Source organism: Carassius auratus, chromosome 2, assembly GCF_003368295.1.
Source record: "Carassius auratus strain Wakin chromosome 2, ASM336829v1, whole genome shotgun sequence".
In the NCBI taxonomy this organism is placed as follows: Eukaryota; Metazoa; Chordata; class Actinopteri; order Cypriniformes; family Cyprinidae; genus Carassius; species Carassius auratus.
In genome coordinates, this window is record NC_039244.1 from 10742016 (window position 1) to 10760522 (window position 18507).

At 36.8% G+C, this 18507-nt stretch overlaps 1 protein-coding gene across 4 annotated transcripts; it reads left to right on the forward strand.

Annotated features, from left to right (window-relative positions):
* Window positions 1-71: 71 nt before the first annotated feature.
* Window positions 72-18173, forward strand: LOC113115375 (coiled-coil and C2 domain-containing protein 1B-like). Of its 4 annotated transcripts, none has more exons than XM_026282919.1 (27): window positions 72-207; window positions 799-935; window positions 1119-1209; window positions 1469-1610; window positions 2323-2423; window positions 2522-2620; window positions 5027-5164; window positions 5259-5562; window positions 6908-7038; window positions 7592-7670; window positions 7794-7850; window positions 7980-8122; window positions 8335-8407; window positions 9503-9642; window positions 10222-10351; window positions 10463-10635; window positions 10703-10828; window positions 13486-13544; window positions 13638-13754; window positions 13899-13972; window positions 14119-14177; window positions 14264-14315; window positions 15213-15312; window positions 16030-16120; window positions 16287-16409; window positions 16878-16916; window positions 17002-18173. In XM_026282919.1, the coding sequence occupies exons 3-26, from the start codon at window positions 1144-1146 to the stop codon at window positions 16887-16889; spliced, it is 2589 nt and encodes an 862-aa protein (XP_026138704.1). In that variant the 5' UTR covers window positions 72-207; window positions 799-935; window positions 1119-1143; the 3' UTR covers window positions 16890-16916; window positions 17002-18173. The 4 variants fall into 4 exon arrangements, with proteins under 4 accessions (XP_026138704.1, XP_026138713.1, XP_026138691.1 ...); XM_026282928.1 differs by lacking the exon at window positions 72-207 and adding an exon at window positions 507-603 and having other exon boundaries at window positions 1091-1209; XM_026282906.1 differs by lacking the exon at window positions 72-207 and adding an exon at window positions 507-603.
* Window positions 18174-18507: the final 334 nt, after the last annotated feature.

Here is an 18507-nt window from a genome sequence, read left to right on the forward strand (position 1 = left end):
GCAGAATGCTGTGCGCTGATTGGTGAATCGCATTACAGAACACCTCCTGAATGTATTACATATTCGAAGTCCTTTGTTAGAGTCGTTTCTGTGCACGTTGTCTCGAGTTTTTAATATCTTTCACATATTTCGGGTAAAAAACGTAGATAAGATAGGATAATAAGTGTCAAGAAGAATCGTGTAACGTTATACAAGGAATTTGAATTGGTAAGCGTTTTAATCTGCTGATATCAAAGATATCAAACGATACAACCGCTTTCACTGCATTTTATTTTATTTCATTCACTAAATGTAAATTTTCTGTCTATACAAGTGAATGGTGGCTGTCAGTTTCTTGTTGTCGTTAACATCTGAATAAATCGCATTTGAAATTATGTCACAATCTTCATTTTCAGTGAGGGATCCTTTTATTTTGAAACCCGTTCTGTCGTTTAGAGATGAAAAAACTTTTATTTTGAAAATGTTAAAGACCGATGGGGTTTGCCACTGTTGGGCGTGGCCTGTCTTTGATGTTTTCTTATCACTGGTTGCAGCAGCAAAACAAAGCCAATGTTATTTGCAGCTCTGTGTCCCGAGCCGCGTTTTCATTAGAAATTCACAGAAGTAATTACATTGATATTTATTTTAACGTCAGACGGTTATCATTTAATATGCCAGGTCTTATCTAACGAATGTGGCATTATAATGTTTAGAGTTTTTATCTTGCCATGTTGAGTTTTTATATTGACAGGTAACTTAAATACAATTTTCAGTTTTCGTTCGTGTGTGTTGTTATAATGTTGTTTTGAATCCTCGCAGGGTGTTGCATCACATAAACTGTCAGGTTTGTGAAGCTCTTCGCCCGGTAGGAAGGAGGAAGTGGAGTGGGGTTTAACTTGACTGTTGGCAAGGAAAGGAAAGTAATCTGCTCCACAGTGCTCTTCAGAATCAGAGGGGTGAGTCAGCAGAGCACGCGTGTTAAACAGAACTTTTGCTTAAAAACAAAACAAAAACAACCTTCCTTTAACCCTAAACTGTCACTCCGCTATCAGAAACCTTCACGCTGCTATTTCATATCTGGTTGATTTATACGTCACGCTCTGACCTTAAGCATTCAGGTGTTTGTCTGTCCGGTGAAGGGTTGAGGAGAGGGAGCAGAACGGGATGTTTGCTCGGAAAAAGAAGCGAGCAGCAGCGCCGAAAGGCCAAGGAGCAGCTGCAGCCAAACAGGTCAGTGTTGAAATGTTTTGCAAATGACTGTCAGCTGTCAGTGTTGTTAATAATGTTCCCATTAAAATGAAAATTCTGTCATTGTAAGTTACTAAAATGATGACTGTTTTCATTTATGGGTGAACTATCCCTTTAAGGATTATGTCTGTTGTTTGGTTCGACTTGGACATAGTTCGAATCCATTGATGATCTGTCCATCTCGTGACTGAGATAAGGGTTCTATTGGACCTTTATATGTAAGTTTTTTTTTTTTTTGTAGATGGGATTGTTTCTTGATTTCAAGCCAGCTGATGTAATGGAAATAGAGCAAGATCTGGATGGTCCAGCTTTAGAAGCTGAATTTGCTGCCATTGTTGGGAAGAAACCCAATGTGGCTCCCAGGGGGAAAAAGGCTGCCAAAGGTGGGCATCATGATTAATCGTTTCTTTTTCATATAATAAATTCAGCCGTTATCTGTTTCAGCCAAACTTTAAAAGGTAGGATATGAAATACTAACACCTAATGTATTATTTAATGTATTACTTGTAGAGAGCTGTCTTTTAGCATTCCCATTTATCTCCGGGGCGGCTGCTCAGTTGATGAAGAACCCTCCATAAATACACGATTTAAAAACCTGACATCTTTGATCACAGACACTTTTTTATGCATATTAGAAGCCTGATATAATGATTTCTGAAGGATCGTGACACTGACAACTTAAGTATTGGCTGCTAAAAATTCAGCCTTGCCATCACAGGAATAAATCGTTTTTAAATATTTTTAATTTAATAAAATATATTAAAATAGAAATCCAAAATCAGATACTATAATGTATTTTATACTACACTACGATGCAATCAAACATTTGTTAATTGGGAATAAAAAATAATTATATTATGTGGCAACTTTTGAACAACCATCAGTAGAGAAAGATGCTTTTTGCAGCTAGTTAATTGCGTAGTTAAAACATCTACTAGTAGGGTGTAGCTAGATTATGCTAACCAGCCAAACACTGACCAATTGGGACCAATTTCTATTGTCTACCTTATCGGCACTCTGTCTGATATGTGGTTATGATCTTGAAAATATTTTGTGTGCATCTAAATAAATTGTACTTGAATTTTTATGTTCAAGCTCCATTACCGATGGAGGATATTGCAAAAATGGCGGAGGCCTGCATGAAAGACATTGATGACGAAGAAGATGATGGTCTGGAGGATGACGAAGACCTCTTGGTAAATTTAACCTGTGATTATTGTCTGTTTCTCTTCACTGTCAGCACCTTCTGAATATAGTATAGTGAGTTTATAGTGTTTGCTGGGATTCTCGTCAGGCTGAGCTGCAGGAAGTGGTTGATGATGAGGAAACGGAAGATTCAGGTGCCACAATTAGTGCGGAAACCTCTTCAGCCGAATTGACGGCAGCTGGCCAGGTATGATCTAAAAGTTTATTTGGGAAGGCATAATCATTGTCTTCATACAGTTGTGTTAGTTGTAATATTTAGATTTTAAAGTTAGATTTTAATAGTTTTTTTGAAGATATGTTGGCTCTGTGTGTGAGTGTCATGTTTGTAAAACCACTGAACTGCTTGTATATAGATTGAGCCAAAATGTAAGTCCTTTTGATATTATAATAAAAGGGTTAGTTCACCCAAAAATGAAAATTATGTAATTAATGACTCACCCTCATGACGTTCCAAACCCGTAAGACCTCTGTTCATCTTCAGAACATAGTTTAAGATATTTTAGATTGTGAAGCGTCTGTGCCCTGCGCCTGACCCTGTGTGTGTGTGTTTTTTTTTTTTTTCGAACTCCTGGCAAGATAGCAGAGAGGACAGTTTATGGAAGTACGCACATTATTTTCAATTTGTCAACGAAAAAGAAAAGAACATAACGGTAAAATGCACACTCTGCGTTGGTGAAAAGCTTCTGTCGACCGCCAAAAATTCTACCTCAAATTTAACGCTATGTTTTAATCACTACTTTGAAAAGTAAATGTAAGAGGACTGTGTTAAAGCGAATTTAGGCTTGTGACTGTGAGTGACACTTTAATAATAATTAGTTCGGCTATTAAGCGAATTGTCATTTGCCTGTGTGGCGGTAAAGGATTTAATTCGGTTTATTATCATTTGTTTGTTTGACAGGCAGCTGTTAATTTCTGTTAGATCATTGGCTGGCTGATTGTTCATCATTTCTAAATGGATTTAAATCTGCAAGCCTGTTTAAGGTTGTGTTTACAAGTAAGCATACTTGTACTTTGATAACTGCATTATTTAAAGTTAAAGAAAAATCAGGAGTTATCTTGTGGTGCTCATAATATACAGTAGCCTAGGCTACCTGGGCTGGGTAAGCGCGAATTTTGATGAATAATATGTTCTGTGATAATAAATAAATAAAACGCCATGTGGAATAGCCTATTGCTGACTGTCTTTCCTGTTATTGTTATCATGCAGTGTTAATTTAGTCGGATGACTGACGTTATTCATTGTCGAGAGTCACGACTTCTAGGTGCATTTAAAGGGGCCAGGGGCTGTGTCTGTCATGTGTGAGCCGCTGCAAACGGCTTTTAATTTTTGGTAACGCATGAGTACTCTAACGCGTTACTTTTATGAATAGGTAACGCTGTATCATAACTGATTACTTTTAATTGATGGTAACGTTGTAACCTAACTAACTACTTTCCAAAGTAACTATACCCAACACTGATGCTGAGTACCTATAGAGTAGTACTGCATCCTTCATATATCCAAAAAGTCTTTAGTTTTATCATATTTATAAAAGAAAAATACAGCTGTCGGATTCTTTCTGGAAAAAGCCGACCTCCTGGATGTGTGCCGTGAGTGGAGCTATAATACTGATGTTTTGTGTTGTTTCCATTAACATAAATGTACTTCTGTGCTGATTTCCAACAAAATACAGAAATCTGATGCAATTGTACTTACATGAATGGGGTCTTTTATCACAGGGATGGCTCCATGTTTTAATAGCAAACGATGTGCAAATCAGCGTTGACTTGGGCCTTGTTTATAAAACATTCGTCACTCAAATGACAAAGGCACTTGCTACACTCCGTTATTGCCCCGGAAAAACAAACTGCATCCACTGTTCATGTAACGATGGGTTCCTGGGGAAGCTGAACACAGTAAACTTTCCCTCACATCCAAAAATGCACTTATTTGGAGGCATTCTCGAACAAATCCTATGCAGGGCTCCTGACGATTTTGAAGCGTGTTGATGTGCGCGGTCTCACTCTCCTCTGGTCAATGCGTGTTTTCACGCATTTTCCAGGAGAAATGCTCATTTAAGGACTTCCGTTCTTGTCTACGTCATTAGATCCACGATTGAAAAAAAAAAAACAGCCGAAACTTGTACCAACCTGGAAGTAAGATTTTCGGCACAGAAATTCTCAGTCATTCTTCTAAAATATTTCTAAAAACTTTGGCCATGTTTAGAATGAGAATGCATCTCTTTAACACTGTGAACAACTCTGGATACCCGAAACACCATTGTACCCCCCCCCCCCCCCCTTAAACCTTAGCTGTACATAACCTCTTTTCAAAGTAGGTGGGTACCTCCAAACCAGCTTTTAAAGCTACAAAGAAACCGTTGCTAAAAATATTAAAGCTAATCAAGTCGTTGAACTTCTTGACCCATTTCTAATTATATCTTAATTGAGGTTCAGTTTTTCTCAGAATCTTAGTTAAAGCTTTTATCCTGACTCCATTTGTGATGTATAGATTATTAATTTGCACATCTCAATGAACATAGGCTCTATTTTGAAATGGCTTTTTTGTAAGAAGTAATGTGCCACCCCTTTTTTTTTCTTCTTCTTCTCACAGAACAGTAAGATTTCTTCAGTGCCTGGTAGCATTGAGCACACTTTAGAGGAGAGAATAAACATGTATAGGATGGCTGTTACCAATTCTAAAGCTGCAGGGGAAACCTCTAAAGCACGAAGATATGAGAGAGGCCTCAAGGTGAGTGGATATGGTGTCAATGGTGCTCCAACAAACTTTGGGTACATATTTTTTATGATAATTTACAACAACGGACACTCATATTTTTGGTTAGACACTACAGACTATGCTGGCATCAGTACGGAAAGGAGGGAAGGTTGACGAAACAGAAATTCCCCCTCCAGTTGCATGTGGAGTGTCTGGTAGTCCCAGTGGACCTCCTGCCCCTGCAGCTTCACCTGATCAGCACGGGGAGTGTGACAGCGCTGTTGAGATCTCTCCCATCTCTGCAGAGGCCGTCCCTGTTGGCATGGATCCAGCATCAAACACTAAAGACGAGTCCTCTGGTGTAGCATCTCCAGCTTCCCTTTCATCTCCAGAAGAGGAACATGCAGCAAGTGGCGCTGAATTGCACTTAGGTTAGCCTTAGGGTTAGAGTGCTTTTGTGGCAACATACCACAGTTTAAAGTCCCCATGAATTCAAAGTTTTTTGGCTTTTAGTATGAATACGTTAGCCTTAATTTTTACAGAGAATGCTATATTTGATATAATTATTATCAATTAAATTATTAGGAGGAGAAACTGTTGAGCCCCTTTTACACTGCGATTCCGGAAAATACATGGGTAATGTGTCCCAGCAATTGTTCCCGGCTCGCTAGATTTTGGCCCTTTAACACTGTCAGTGATTACCCGGAATCTGTGCGTGCATTCACACACAACCCGTAAAGGTCCCATAAAAACACGTGACATCAGCATGTGATGTGTATTATACGAGTCCAAAACGCTAGGCATGTTAACTTTCACTTAAGCTGCCGAACGTTCTCAGCTTCAGCACGGAAAGTGAGGAACTAACTGATTTCTGCTTTATTACAGTTTGCACATATTTTTTTTTTGCCGTGAACGTTGATCTTCCTTTAAAACACCCGGTAAAAGAGTCACGCGATAACGTGCATCATCACTAAGACACACCCTTTACGCCATGAGTCACCACGTAGAATAACACCGCATGTTTCAAGGTACTTCAGTGGACCCTTAATGGTTAAAAGTTAATGGTTGAAAGGTAAAATGTCTAGCTTGTGTCTGAATTTATGGGAAATATTTTAAACCAAGAAATAAAAATGTTTTAGGAAAAATGTCAAAATACGGAAAAGTTATATAAAGGTCAGTTTCTAGGTCAGTAATCAAATGTAAGCAAATTTGTTACATGGAACTCTTTTGTCCAAATCAGATTTCCTTGCTTTGGAATCTGAAGATCATTGGAACGTTATATAAAATCGGTATAATATTTCACAATATTACATTTAATAAATCCAGCATTGATGAAACGAAAAATACTTATTTTAAAAATCTAGAAGAAATTTTACTAGTCCTTTTGGTATATATTTTAAACTTGATCCCTATTTTCGGATTAATATTTGACAGCAGTTGTATTGATTTATGAGTATTTATTTGCTAAATTATTCCATGCTGCCCATCAACCCTAACGTGTTTATTTATACTGATAATATAATTTCATAGGAATTTTTGTTGTTGTTGTTGTTGTCATTTTCAATAATAGTAGTAGTCACAATTCAAAATGTACATAAAAAATGTTTTATTTTTATTCAATGGATCATCAACGCCAGATGCAGAAAAGCAGACTATGTTGAAAATGAGGGCCTTTCCCTTTAAGCTGTTTCCTGAGTTGCTAATTTAACTAGAAGTATGGCATTCTACAAAGCTGATTTTGTAAAGGGTACGTTGTGGTTTCCTCTACTCCTAAAGCACACTCACCAGCCGGACAGCAAACTAAAGACACTCTATTGGAGAGACAGAAAGAGTACAGGATGGCAGCTCTCAAGGCCAAACAAGCAGGAGATGTTGACCAAGCCAAAATGCATATAAAGGCCAGCAAGGTAAGATGTGGTTTCTAATTAAATATATACATATATATTCAGGCTCTATCAGTTATCAAATTGAGTTTGGATTCCCTCATTCTAATTAGTTACATATATGACTAGATTTGTAAATGTAGTTGTTTTCTTTGTTTTGTCATGGAAAGTCTCTCAGTTTGATGTTTTACTTCACTTTAACTGTGTTTTCTGTGCTGTCAGTTAACAGGCATTGCTTTATACATGTATCAAAACCTCTTAATATAAATTTTTCCAATTGCCTTCTGCTCTAATATGAACGTTTTGACTTAAACCTGCCAAAGACTTTGTATCTCAAAACCTTTACTGATTTGATCTACCATTTCAGTTTGGCTTTGCATTTAATTCAAGGCATCTACCACTTCAGCTATGTTGTCATGCCAGTTTGGCTATTCCTCTTAACAAAGTGTCTTGTTCCCATAAACCATGATTACTTATAACTCACTTGTAACAAAAATGTGCAAAGTTATTTGAGCTATTCAAGAATTGTAGGAAGTAGACAAAGAATAGCACTATGCTGTTTGCTTGTTTGGTGCAGGGGTTCGATGCAGCAATTGAGGCTTTGGAGAAAGGCCAGCCGGTGGACATGAGCGCCCTTCCACCCCCTCTGTCTCAAGGTTAGACCTGAAATGTTTTCTGTGGTTCGGAAAATACTGTAGTAGCTGTGATATTTTGCATACTTGTTTACATATTTTCAGGGCTTGTAGCTTTGTAGTGTAAGGCTTAATTCTTTTCTACAGCCTCTACAGTTACTCACACTGCGCCTCCAAAAGCCATTCCCTCGCCTTCTGCTCCCGGTTAGTACACCAGTTCTCACGTCAGACTGAGCACGTGTCTCTTTTAATAGTCTAATTATGGTCTAACCTGAATTACTGTACTTCTGACCTGAATTTGAAACCTGAATTCTGTTGTTTTTGTTATGGCAGCAGACAGCGGTTCTGGTCCAGCTCAGCCCCAGACTGTCCTTGAAGCTCTGGAACAGAGGATGGCCAAGTACAAAGAGGCCTTCACACAAGCTAAGGCCAGCGGGGATGAGCGCAAAGCCCGCATGCATGACCGCATTGCTAAAGTTAGTAAACCTGTCAAAAATGACACCTAAACCTCAAATAATGGCACATTGTCACCACTGAATGTCCACAAACTTTCGGTTTCTCATGGAGTGTTTCCTTTTTAGATTTTATCTGATTGTGGAACTCCTGTTCAGTTCATGTTAACATAATGCAGCACGTTTGCACATAGCGAGGTGTTGATTTCAGATTATGTTCTTTTTGTGACCCACAGCAATACCAGTCTGCCATCCGTGCCCATAAAGCAGGCCGACCTATCAATTTTGACGAGCTTCCAGCCCCTCCAGGTCGGTTCTTCTGCAGTCAAAAAGAGACCTTTACATGTTTCTGTTTTTCAAAAGTTTGGTACAATTTTGAAATGTTGTTTGAATGAAGTCTCTTATGTTCACCAAGACTGCATTTGTTTGATTAAAAAAAGTTTGCAATATTGTGAAATATTACAATTTAAAATACATTTTATTAGGCGTGGATTTCATAACGTAATTTTTGTGATGTATATTATTTGAAGTTAAAGTATAGTTTTCAGCAGCCATTACTGCATCTTCAGTGTCACATGATGCTTCAGAAGTCATTTGAATATGCTCATTTTGTGCTTAACACATTTTTATTATCATTGAAAAAAGTTGTGGTGCGTAACATTTTTGTTGAAACAAGTGATTTTTTTTTTTTCAGAATTTCATTTATAGGAATTTCAAAAGAACCATGATTATCTGAAATAGAAGTATTTTGGAGAATTATAAAAAAAAAAACAATTTGGCGCAAGGCAGCGTGACACATGGGGAGGCCACATGCAAATTAAATTACCGTAACCCACAATCATTTGTTTATTAATGTAATCCATAACTGAATTAAGCAATATCAACACAAAAAGAATCAACATAGAAAAAAAATGTATAAAGTATAATAAGGAAATAAGGAAACAATACCCTTTTATCTGTCAGCTCATCACCGGTAACCCACTGCACCTGCCACTTGACTCCACCCTGCAAACACACAAGAAAAAAAGAAAAGAAACACCATCTGGTGACAGAAATGTGAAAATGAACAAATACAGTCTAGGAAATGCCTTTACTGTCAATTTCAATCAATTTAATGCAGTCCTTGCTAAATAAAAGTATTAATTTCTTCCAAACTTTTGAATGAGTATATATATATATATATATATATATATATATATATATATATATTATTATTATTATTATTATTATTATTATTATTATTATTATATTTTTTTTAATTATTATTATTATTATATATATATATATATATATATATATATATATATATATATATATATTTTTTTTTTTTTTTTTCTGTAATGAGTTGCTTGAATTCCTGCTAAGAAAATGAGGAGTTGCATTAAATTGAAGTGTTTTCTATAGGCTTTCCTCCAATCCCAGGCCAGAAGGCCGCTGCTCCAGAGCAGGGATTGGCTGCAGTTCTGGAAACAGCCAATAAGCTGACATCTAATGAAGATGAAGCTGGTGATGGTGAGGAGGACGATGAAGAGGGAAAGGAGAAGGTATGTTCTTAAATTGTGTAGCACAGTGATTTTCAACCTGTGGGCCGCGATGGTATTGCAGGTGGGCCGCTAATTACTATTAAAAGAAATAATAATATATTGTCCATATATGTAAAAAAAAAAGTCTAAGTCATAACATAATATATATAATATATATATATATATATATATATATATATATATAAAGAAAAAAAATATATAATAAACTGTAACTATGCTTCCACTATTCGAGCTCGCTGATTGGTTTAAGAATAAACTACCAATTTATCTCAAGATATTTTTGCTGCATATGCTACAGAACAACAACAGTTGTGCCAAGCGGTGCCAGCCCGAGTTATTGACTCTTCATTGCCAGTTCATTCAATAAAGACAGTTAACAATCTAGCTTCTGAGTACTAAGTTATTAACCCAACAATAGGGGGGTCAGTTAATTTTGTGCAGTGGGCTGCGCAAACATATGTGTTTGGTTGTGTGGGCCACGAGTTGAAAAAGGTTGGGAACCACTGGTGTAGCATTTCCTAAATATTTCCAAAGCTATCCCTTTCTTTTAAAGTCACTATTTTGTCATTTGCTTTCTAGGTTAAGGCTCCGAAAGTAGGCGACCAAGTGAAGCCCACTCTTGCAGTACAGCCAACGGTACAGAAGCCCAAGAGGACCCCTTCACCTTCCCCAGACAGAACGTCCAAAAGAGGAAGTCCGCCTGACACTGGTAGAGTTGTGTTTTAGGATGGTCTATTAATTGGGGTGTTTTCATGTTTCGTAACTGATTTACATAAGGAGCTCACAAAAATCTGGTTAAATCTGGTTGTTTGCTCCTCAGCTCAGCAGCAGCTGGAGTTTCTGGAAGGCCGCAAAAAGCAGTACATGAAAGCAGCGCTGCAGGCAAAGCAAAAGAATGACCTAGAGCAGGCCAAGACCCTCCTGCGTGCAGCAAAAAGTTTGGACCCCATGATAGAAGTCGCCCGCAGTGGCAAGACAGTGGATGTTAGCAAGGTAATACTCTCAATGTTTTTTAACAAATCCACAATGAAATGAGTATTAACTCCCCCTTTATTCTCAGTTGCCTTCACCGCCTGGAGATGAGGATGAGGACTTCATCCTAGTCCATCACAGTGATGTTCAGATCTCAGAGAAGGCTGAGGAGGTCTACACTCAACTCACAAAACTACTCGAAGAGCAATACGAGGTAACAAGAAGGTGGCGAATTAATGAAGTAACACTGAGAATGGATCTGTGCCAAAACCTAGCTGTCTTCATAGTCAGCTGACATTAAAATGGATCTGAAACTGTATGTGCACGTTACATAAATAAAACTACATTTTTGATTGCAATAGTTTAATATTAGCATGTTTCTCAGCTAACAGAGTGATACTCTAGCAAAAAACATACGTAAACATACAAAAAATACGTATTGGGTTGGTGATTTCTAACTAATAAAACTATTTTATTCAATATTTGACAAATTGTGCTTTAAAAAATTATATGCTACATAGTTTATTTTAAATTGCTAGATGTTAGCGATCCTAAGCATAAAAATGCACATTGGGTTAAAGAGTAAATTGATATTCCATAAAAGTGTATTTGCAGTTATTTTTTTATAAATTGTGCACATGAGAAGTTCATGTTACGATGCCGATTTTAATAGAGTGTGATGTTAACATGTTTCTAATAGTGTGCTATTATAATAAGCATAAACCTACATATTGGGTAAAATTATTTTATTATTATTAGTAAAAGTATATTTGTAGTCAGTATTTCACAAATTGTGCTTACAAGGTGCACATGTTACACTTTTGATTCCAGCAGAATTAGTTTTTAGCGTTTTTATTAAAGCTAATGAAGCATTAAACTATACATTGGGTAAAATAGTAAATTTCTGTTGACTATTATGTGCATTTGAAATCAATATTTCACAGATTAAGCTCATGAGAATAAAATGCTATTCAGTATAAAAATTTGATGTTTGCATGTTGCTAAGCTAACAGTGTACTCTAACAAGCATCAAATATATATTGGGTGAAATAGTTAATTTTTTATTCAATGACTTCTTTAACTGGGTATGTTGAGTACTAATTTTGTATATCTATTTTTTTCTACCTGTGACGTAACTCAACAGAGTAGTTAAACAGTATGGTGCATTGGCGTAGGACAGTGGCTCTCAATTCCAGTCATTGCACATTTTGTATGTATCTCTTATCACTTACGGAGTTTGTTCTATCTGACTGTAAGTGCTCAGCCTCAGTGAAGTGGACATGGATTTAAATTGTATTTACAGAGGTTTATTTTGTCACACTTCACACTTCTCTTGTAAGTTTCATCAGTGTGTGAAGACACTGAAGGCAGTGGCAAAGCCCAAATCCTTGAATTAATTTTCTGAAATGAAATAAACTTTAAATAGTGAAATAGTTCACCCAAAAATGAAAATGATGTCATTAATGACTCACCCTCATATTGTCCCAAACCCGTGAGACCTCCGTTCCATCTTCAGAACACAGTTTAAGATATTTGAAGTCGTAGTTTTTGTTATTTTTGGACCAAAATGTTTTTAAGATGCTTCAACAAATTCTAACTGACCCTCTGATGTCACATGGACTACTTTGAAGATGTTTTTAATACCTTTCTGGACATGGACAGTATACCGTACATACATTTTAAATGGAGGGTCAGAAAGCTCTCGGACTAAATCTAACATATCTTAAACTGTGTTCTGAAGATGAACGGAGGTCTCACAGGTTTGGAACAACATGAGGATGAGTCATTAATGACATCATTTTCATTTTTGGGTGAACTAACCCTTTAAATAGATTTCCCTTGCTCAGAGAGTAGAGAGCAGTGAACACTGTGTAGGGACCTTATTAACTGGAGCACACTTCATGCTTGGATCTCTCTTCTGACAACTTGGTTACTGAACAAGGTGTGTTAAATCCATCCGAGCCATTGGAATCGATTTCTTGACTCTTAACAGTTACAACGTTTTTTTTTTTTTTTTTTTTTTTTTTATTGAATTGAGTTAGCTTTGCATCAAATACAAATACAATGGGGTCATTCCATGTCAACTCAACCAGATGTCCCCCACAGAAATGGGGAAGGAGCACTTTTCAAGTTTTTCAACTCTGAAAGCATTAAAGAAATATTGATGCCTTTTTCGATACTGGGTCTTAACTACCTTGCCTTTTGGGATCTTCATTTTTAAGGTCTTATATAGATCAGTTCCAGATATAATAGAATTTCAACATGGCTCCAGGAGTAAATCATTAAATTGTACACATTTTCAGTGGTCAAAACCAAATGTGGGTCCCTTTGCAAGAATATGATGCTATTTTTCTTTTAAAATTTAAAATTTCCCCATTTTTGAATGGTTGCCATTGGAACATAATGCAACTTAGATTGGTTAAGTCATCAGATTTTACTAACATACCTACCAATCTCTCTGTGAAAATATCATCATGATGCTGCCATCTTTCTTAAGTCATTTTTATCCCCAAGTAATTTGGCTATGAATCTCAGGCAGAAATTGCCATTTTGACTCTCCTGTACAAAATAGTAAAAAATAATTAAATATTTATCCATGACGTTAAATATTCTGGCTTTTCATCTTGCTATATATTTTTATCTTTCTTCAGAACAAATATTATCAAAATCTAAAATTTGAGCTGGGAAACCTCTGGTTGAGTTGACACAGAATAATCAAGACCTGGCAGCGACAACCCAGTTTATGCTTGGGCGAGGAGATGGCTTATCTTGCTCATGAAATCACGCACATGCTTAAAATGCTGTCTAAATAGGCAGATGACTAGGTTATGAGACAGAACCTATAAACGGACGTTTCCTTTCTTCTTACAGAAATGTGTGACATACTCCAAGCAGTTCACGCACATGGGGAATGTTGCAGAAACAACCAAGTATGTATCGCATCACCAAATACACCACTTCAATAAATGAAATTCAAGTGATTTCACTGGGCATTTCATTTATTCCCATTTTCCCTCTCTTAGATTTGAGAACATGGCGCAACAATGTAAGAAAAGCCTGGAAATTCTTAAACTGGCACAGAACAGGGGGCTTCAGCCTCCTAAACATCACTTTGAGGAGAGAACATACCGCACTGTCAGGTCTGACACTCTCACTGCACATCTTACAACACAGAGAAGCCCGATACAATAAAGCACAATACTTCACTTCTGTTCCACACCACAGTCAAGGGAAATGTAAGAAGTCATTGAATAACATGCTTTCTTTTTCTTTTGCTCTTGTAGGATCTTCCCAGAGCTCAGTAGCACAGAGATGGTTGTGTTCATTGTTAGAGGGATGAACCTTCCTGCTCCCTCTGGTAAGCTTCAACCTGAACCAAACACTCAACATTGATCCAGTCATTTACATAAATGCATTTGGAGTTTGAGTTACAGGAACGTAAATGTGAGTAAAATCATATAATTTAAAATCTTTTAAACATCTCCCCTTCTGCTTTTTTGAAAGGTGTTGCAACAAATGACTTGGATGCCTATGTCAAGTTTGATTTCCCATTCCCCAGTACAGTGAGTATTAATTCTTCAGTCATCCAGGCTTCATTTCACCCAGTCATCCGTTTGATTTTAATTATTACTTTCTCTTTTCATGTTAGGATCAACCTCAGAAACATAAAACATCAGTCATCAGAAATACCAACAACCCAGGTGCGTTATCAAGCGCAAGGTTGGGGGTTCAATTCCCCGGGAACACATGATATGTAAAAATTGATAGCCTGAATGCACTGTAAGTCGCTTTGGATAAAAGCGTCTGCTAAATGCATAAATTTAATTTAATTTATGCATTAAGCAGGCGCTTTTATCCAAATCAACTTACATTGCATTCAAGGTATAAATGTTATCAGTTCATGTTTTCCCTGAGAATCGAACCCATGGCCTTGGCATTACTACTTCAGGAATTATTAAAGTTTAAGATAACAGTTTTATATTTGAATAGATTTTCAAATGTAATTAAGTGATGTGATGCAAAGCCGTATTTTCTTCAGTGTTACATGATCATTCAGAAATCATTCTAATATGCTGACTTGGTGCTCAAGAAACTCATTATTATTATTATTATCAGTTATTAAAAACGTATCGCATAATATTTTGGTGAAAGCCATTATACATTTTTTCAGGATTCTTTGATGAATAAAAAGTTCAAAAGCATCTACTTGAAATAAAAATTCTTTTAACATGATAAAAGTATTTGCAGTGTCTTTTGATCAATTTAATGCATCCGTGTTAAATAAAAGTATTAATTTTACTGCGCTCAGACACCTTAAACTTTTTGATTCAAATTTTGCATTTTTTTATTATGTGAGATGGAGAAGTGTGTTAGTGTTAGGTGAGACATGAAAACTGCAAAATTATGTAGAAAATCAGCTCGCTGGGATAAATATACTGTTTAGTGCACATTTAAAAAATAATAATAATAATTATATATATTTGACTGCAGGACACCATGAATGACAGAACTAGAATCAAGGATTTTAGAAAGCGTTGGAATAAGTTCAAAGTTAATATTTGCTGCTGAAGGAATTGAATTATTTGGTGTTTTGGCAGAGTACAACCAGAGCTTCAAACTGAACATCAACCGAAACCACCGTGGCTTCAGGAGAGTTATACAGTCTAAAGGCCTGAAGCTGGAAGTGCTGCACAAAGGGTGAGTGTTGCTGTGGGACACAAGCGCGATCTCCAAAATAAATAAAAAATGTAGGACTTTATTCTGTCTAATGTACACAGATTCCTTAAGATTCATTTGTACAGGGGAGACACACAGGTCTGAATAAATATCAAACAGTGCTTCCTAGGGCTGGGCGATATGACGATATATATTGGATGGAAGAAATTAAAGGTCTCGTTTCATATTATGCTCTATCGTTTATTTCGTGGTACAACAAAATACATTGTTTACGGCAATACGTTTTCATAATTTGAATGACGGCAGTCTTACATGCATTATGCAAGAACGTGAATAATACCATGTGCGCTCCCGTAACGTTGCCGTGCGCGTGGTCCCAAAAACTTAATGTTTGCAAGCATTTTTAAGCACTGCAGTTTAAAACAACTGATTTTAGGCTGTTGAAACACAAACAACAGAGCTATATGTGAATAGAGCTCGTGAGCATTTTTGCCGCTTTATTGGCTTTGAACCATTGGCTTTGATCTTAATATCATAAAAAACCTTATTAAAAGAAAAAATAACTATATCAAGATATATATCATTATCATGATGTAAAATGACTCATATCGTGATTTTGATCATATCGCCCACCCCTAGCACTGCTGCCCTGATTGAACTCCGTGGCAGTTGTGGTGCATGCTGGGTCAATGTGAGTAGGTGATGTAAGGTCACACTGATGACTTTGATTTGTGACAGTGGCTTCCTGAGAAGCGACAAGCCGATAGGAACAGCCCTGCTCAAACTGGAGAAACTGGAAAATGATAGCGAAGTGAGAGAGATAGTGGAGGTGAGTGGAGCTGTTTTTCAGTAGTATGTGTTTCGAGAGTGCAAACATCAGCTGAGAGTGCAAACATATTTCACTTGAGCTAAAATGAGACATTCACACCCATCACTGTGATTACATTTGTGGATGAGATGTGTGTTTATGGCATTGGCTTCAAATCTGAATGCAGCTTATGGATGGGCGGAAGGCTACAGGTGGTCGTCTGGAGGTGAAGGTGCGTCTCAGAGAGCCGCTGGGTGGGCAGGACCACCAGACTGTCACAGAACGATGGCTAGTGTTAGAGGAGCCACAGGTTAGTGCTACTGTGGCTGAATGCTTGTTCCTGTTCTGTGGATATTAAAAGCGTCACGCTCACCCAAAATGTTAACATAATGGTAAATATTTTGGATGATTACTGGTGCATTATGCGGTTTCATTTAATAATGGAGATTAAGAGATAACCTCAATGTATTTATATGGAAATATTAAAAGTCCTGTGTGTTTAATCAGACAATCTTAAAATGATGCATGGCATATAATATATAGGACAGAAATATATTGCTATTGAATAGTATCATTCTAACATTTAATAATACATTTTATTTGTTATTATTATTAACACTAATATTAATCACAATTTCTAAATAGTAGAGGTCAACTGATTTTACCGATACCGATATCTAGGTTGGACCACACTGGCCGATACCGATTAAACAAACCGATAGCGTGTGTAAATTATACATTTATATGGTTTTTGACTGTGATCTGCTGTCTGTGTTAGGTGTTGCTGTAACTGACACCGTGTTTTCATCTTCACAACGTAAGAAAGTTTGATCCATTTCTGCTGACAGATGTATTATCACATTCATGTTACAATTTACCTTGACGGAGGATTTTTCTTGAAGGTTTATGAGAGGAGATGAAGGTATGGACGGTGAAAGCTCCACGGTGCTGCTAGCCTCAGGTTCGAACCACGTAAAGGAGATCGTGAGGAACTTGCTCAACAAGCTTTCTGTGCTTTGAGCCGTTCGCCGAGAAACATAGTCACTGACAGAGTGAGTTAGCTTTGTCTTTATCAGGGTTAAACAGGTTAGACCAGGATGTAAGTGTTGGGGTGATAATTAAAAATATAGGAGATATTAATAAGAGGAGCGGGTAAATGTGCACAGACTTGCATGAGAGGCCTTTTGAAATTGATTGCCTCATGATTTTATAATAACGCTCACCCCAACCCTTACATTAATACACTGGAGCTAAAGCCAATGAGAGCTAACCATTTTTTTTTTTTTACTGAACTGGGATGCACTAATGCCAAAGTAATCATTGCTGCTGCAGGAAGATGAATGACTTAATCTGTTCTCTCTAAAACTAGGAGCCTGTTCCTGCCATATCTTAAATACTAATTTACTGCTATGCAAATGAGTTTGACATGATTAGCTATTGCTAATATGCAAAAAAAGACATTTTGTCAAACATTTAAGAATTTGTTTACATCCTGTGTGAATTCACTGCTTGATTTATTACAGACAGGCCGTGTCAAAGCACTGCTGTTGAATATTATATTCCTTATAAATACCATTAAAGCCATAAACCAGCCTTTACTAGTTGAACTAGATGTGAATTATAAAAAAAAAATGTTTTGAATAGTCTATTTTTTTTATGTTTGATTCAGGAGGTAAATTAATGTGTGCCATGTTTTTGAGATGATTTGAAAATGTATAATTTTTCCAGTAAATGTACGCTTCAAGTAACTTTCCCAGCACTTCGCTGACGATCAGGACTAGAACTGGTGCTGCAAATGTCGTGAACACATTCTCTGAACAGAAATGCCAGTTTAGTTGATATTAGAAGTAAGTAAAACGAGTGGTTCTGCATTGTTTTGTGTATATATATTAAACTTAATATATGAGAGAAATCTATTATTGCTCTTCTTGTACTTGAGGGTTGTTCTGTACTAGGGTCGCTCCTAGTAAGCACTTTTACATTGTGGTCTAGTGCGCACTTAAGTTCATCTATTCGGACACATAAGATGGCTTCTTTTGATTATACTTGCTGTAGAAATGACCTCAGGAATAGTTTAAAAATGGCTGAAAATGTACTCGCCCTCAGGCGGTCTAAGATGTAAATGAGTTTGGTTTATTTTAAGAACAGATTTGGAGAAATTCAGCCTTGCATCCCTTGCTACCTGTGATCCACTCTGCAGTGAATGGGTGCCGTCAGAGTGAGGATTCAAACAGCTGATAAAAACTTCACAGTAAACATTTTAAATTCATACTCCATAGCCCATAAGAACATTTCTTCCAATGCAAGCAGTTTTTATCGGCACCCATTCACTAAGAATCCATTGGTGAGCAAATGCTTAGTTTCTCAATATCTGTTCCAATGAGGAAACAAACTAATCCATTTCTTGG

Bases quoted from the DNA above. Each gene is read 5' to 3' on its own strand.
- LOC113115375 (XM_026282919.1), top strand. From the start codon at position 1,144: ATGTTTGCTCGGAAAAAGAAGCGAGCAGCAGCGCCGAAAGGCCAAGGA. The intron at 9,643-10,221 runs GTATGTTCTTAA...TTTGCTTTCTAG, and splicing joins ATGAAGAGGGAAAGGAGAAG to GTTAAGGCTCCGAAAGTAGG. The intron at 10,636-10,702 runs GTAATACTCTCA...CTTTATTCTCAG, and splicing joins AGACAGTGGATGTTAGCAAG to TTGCCTTCACCGCCTGGAGA.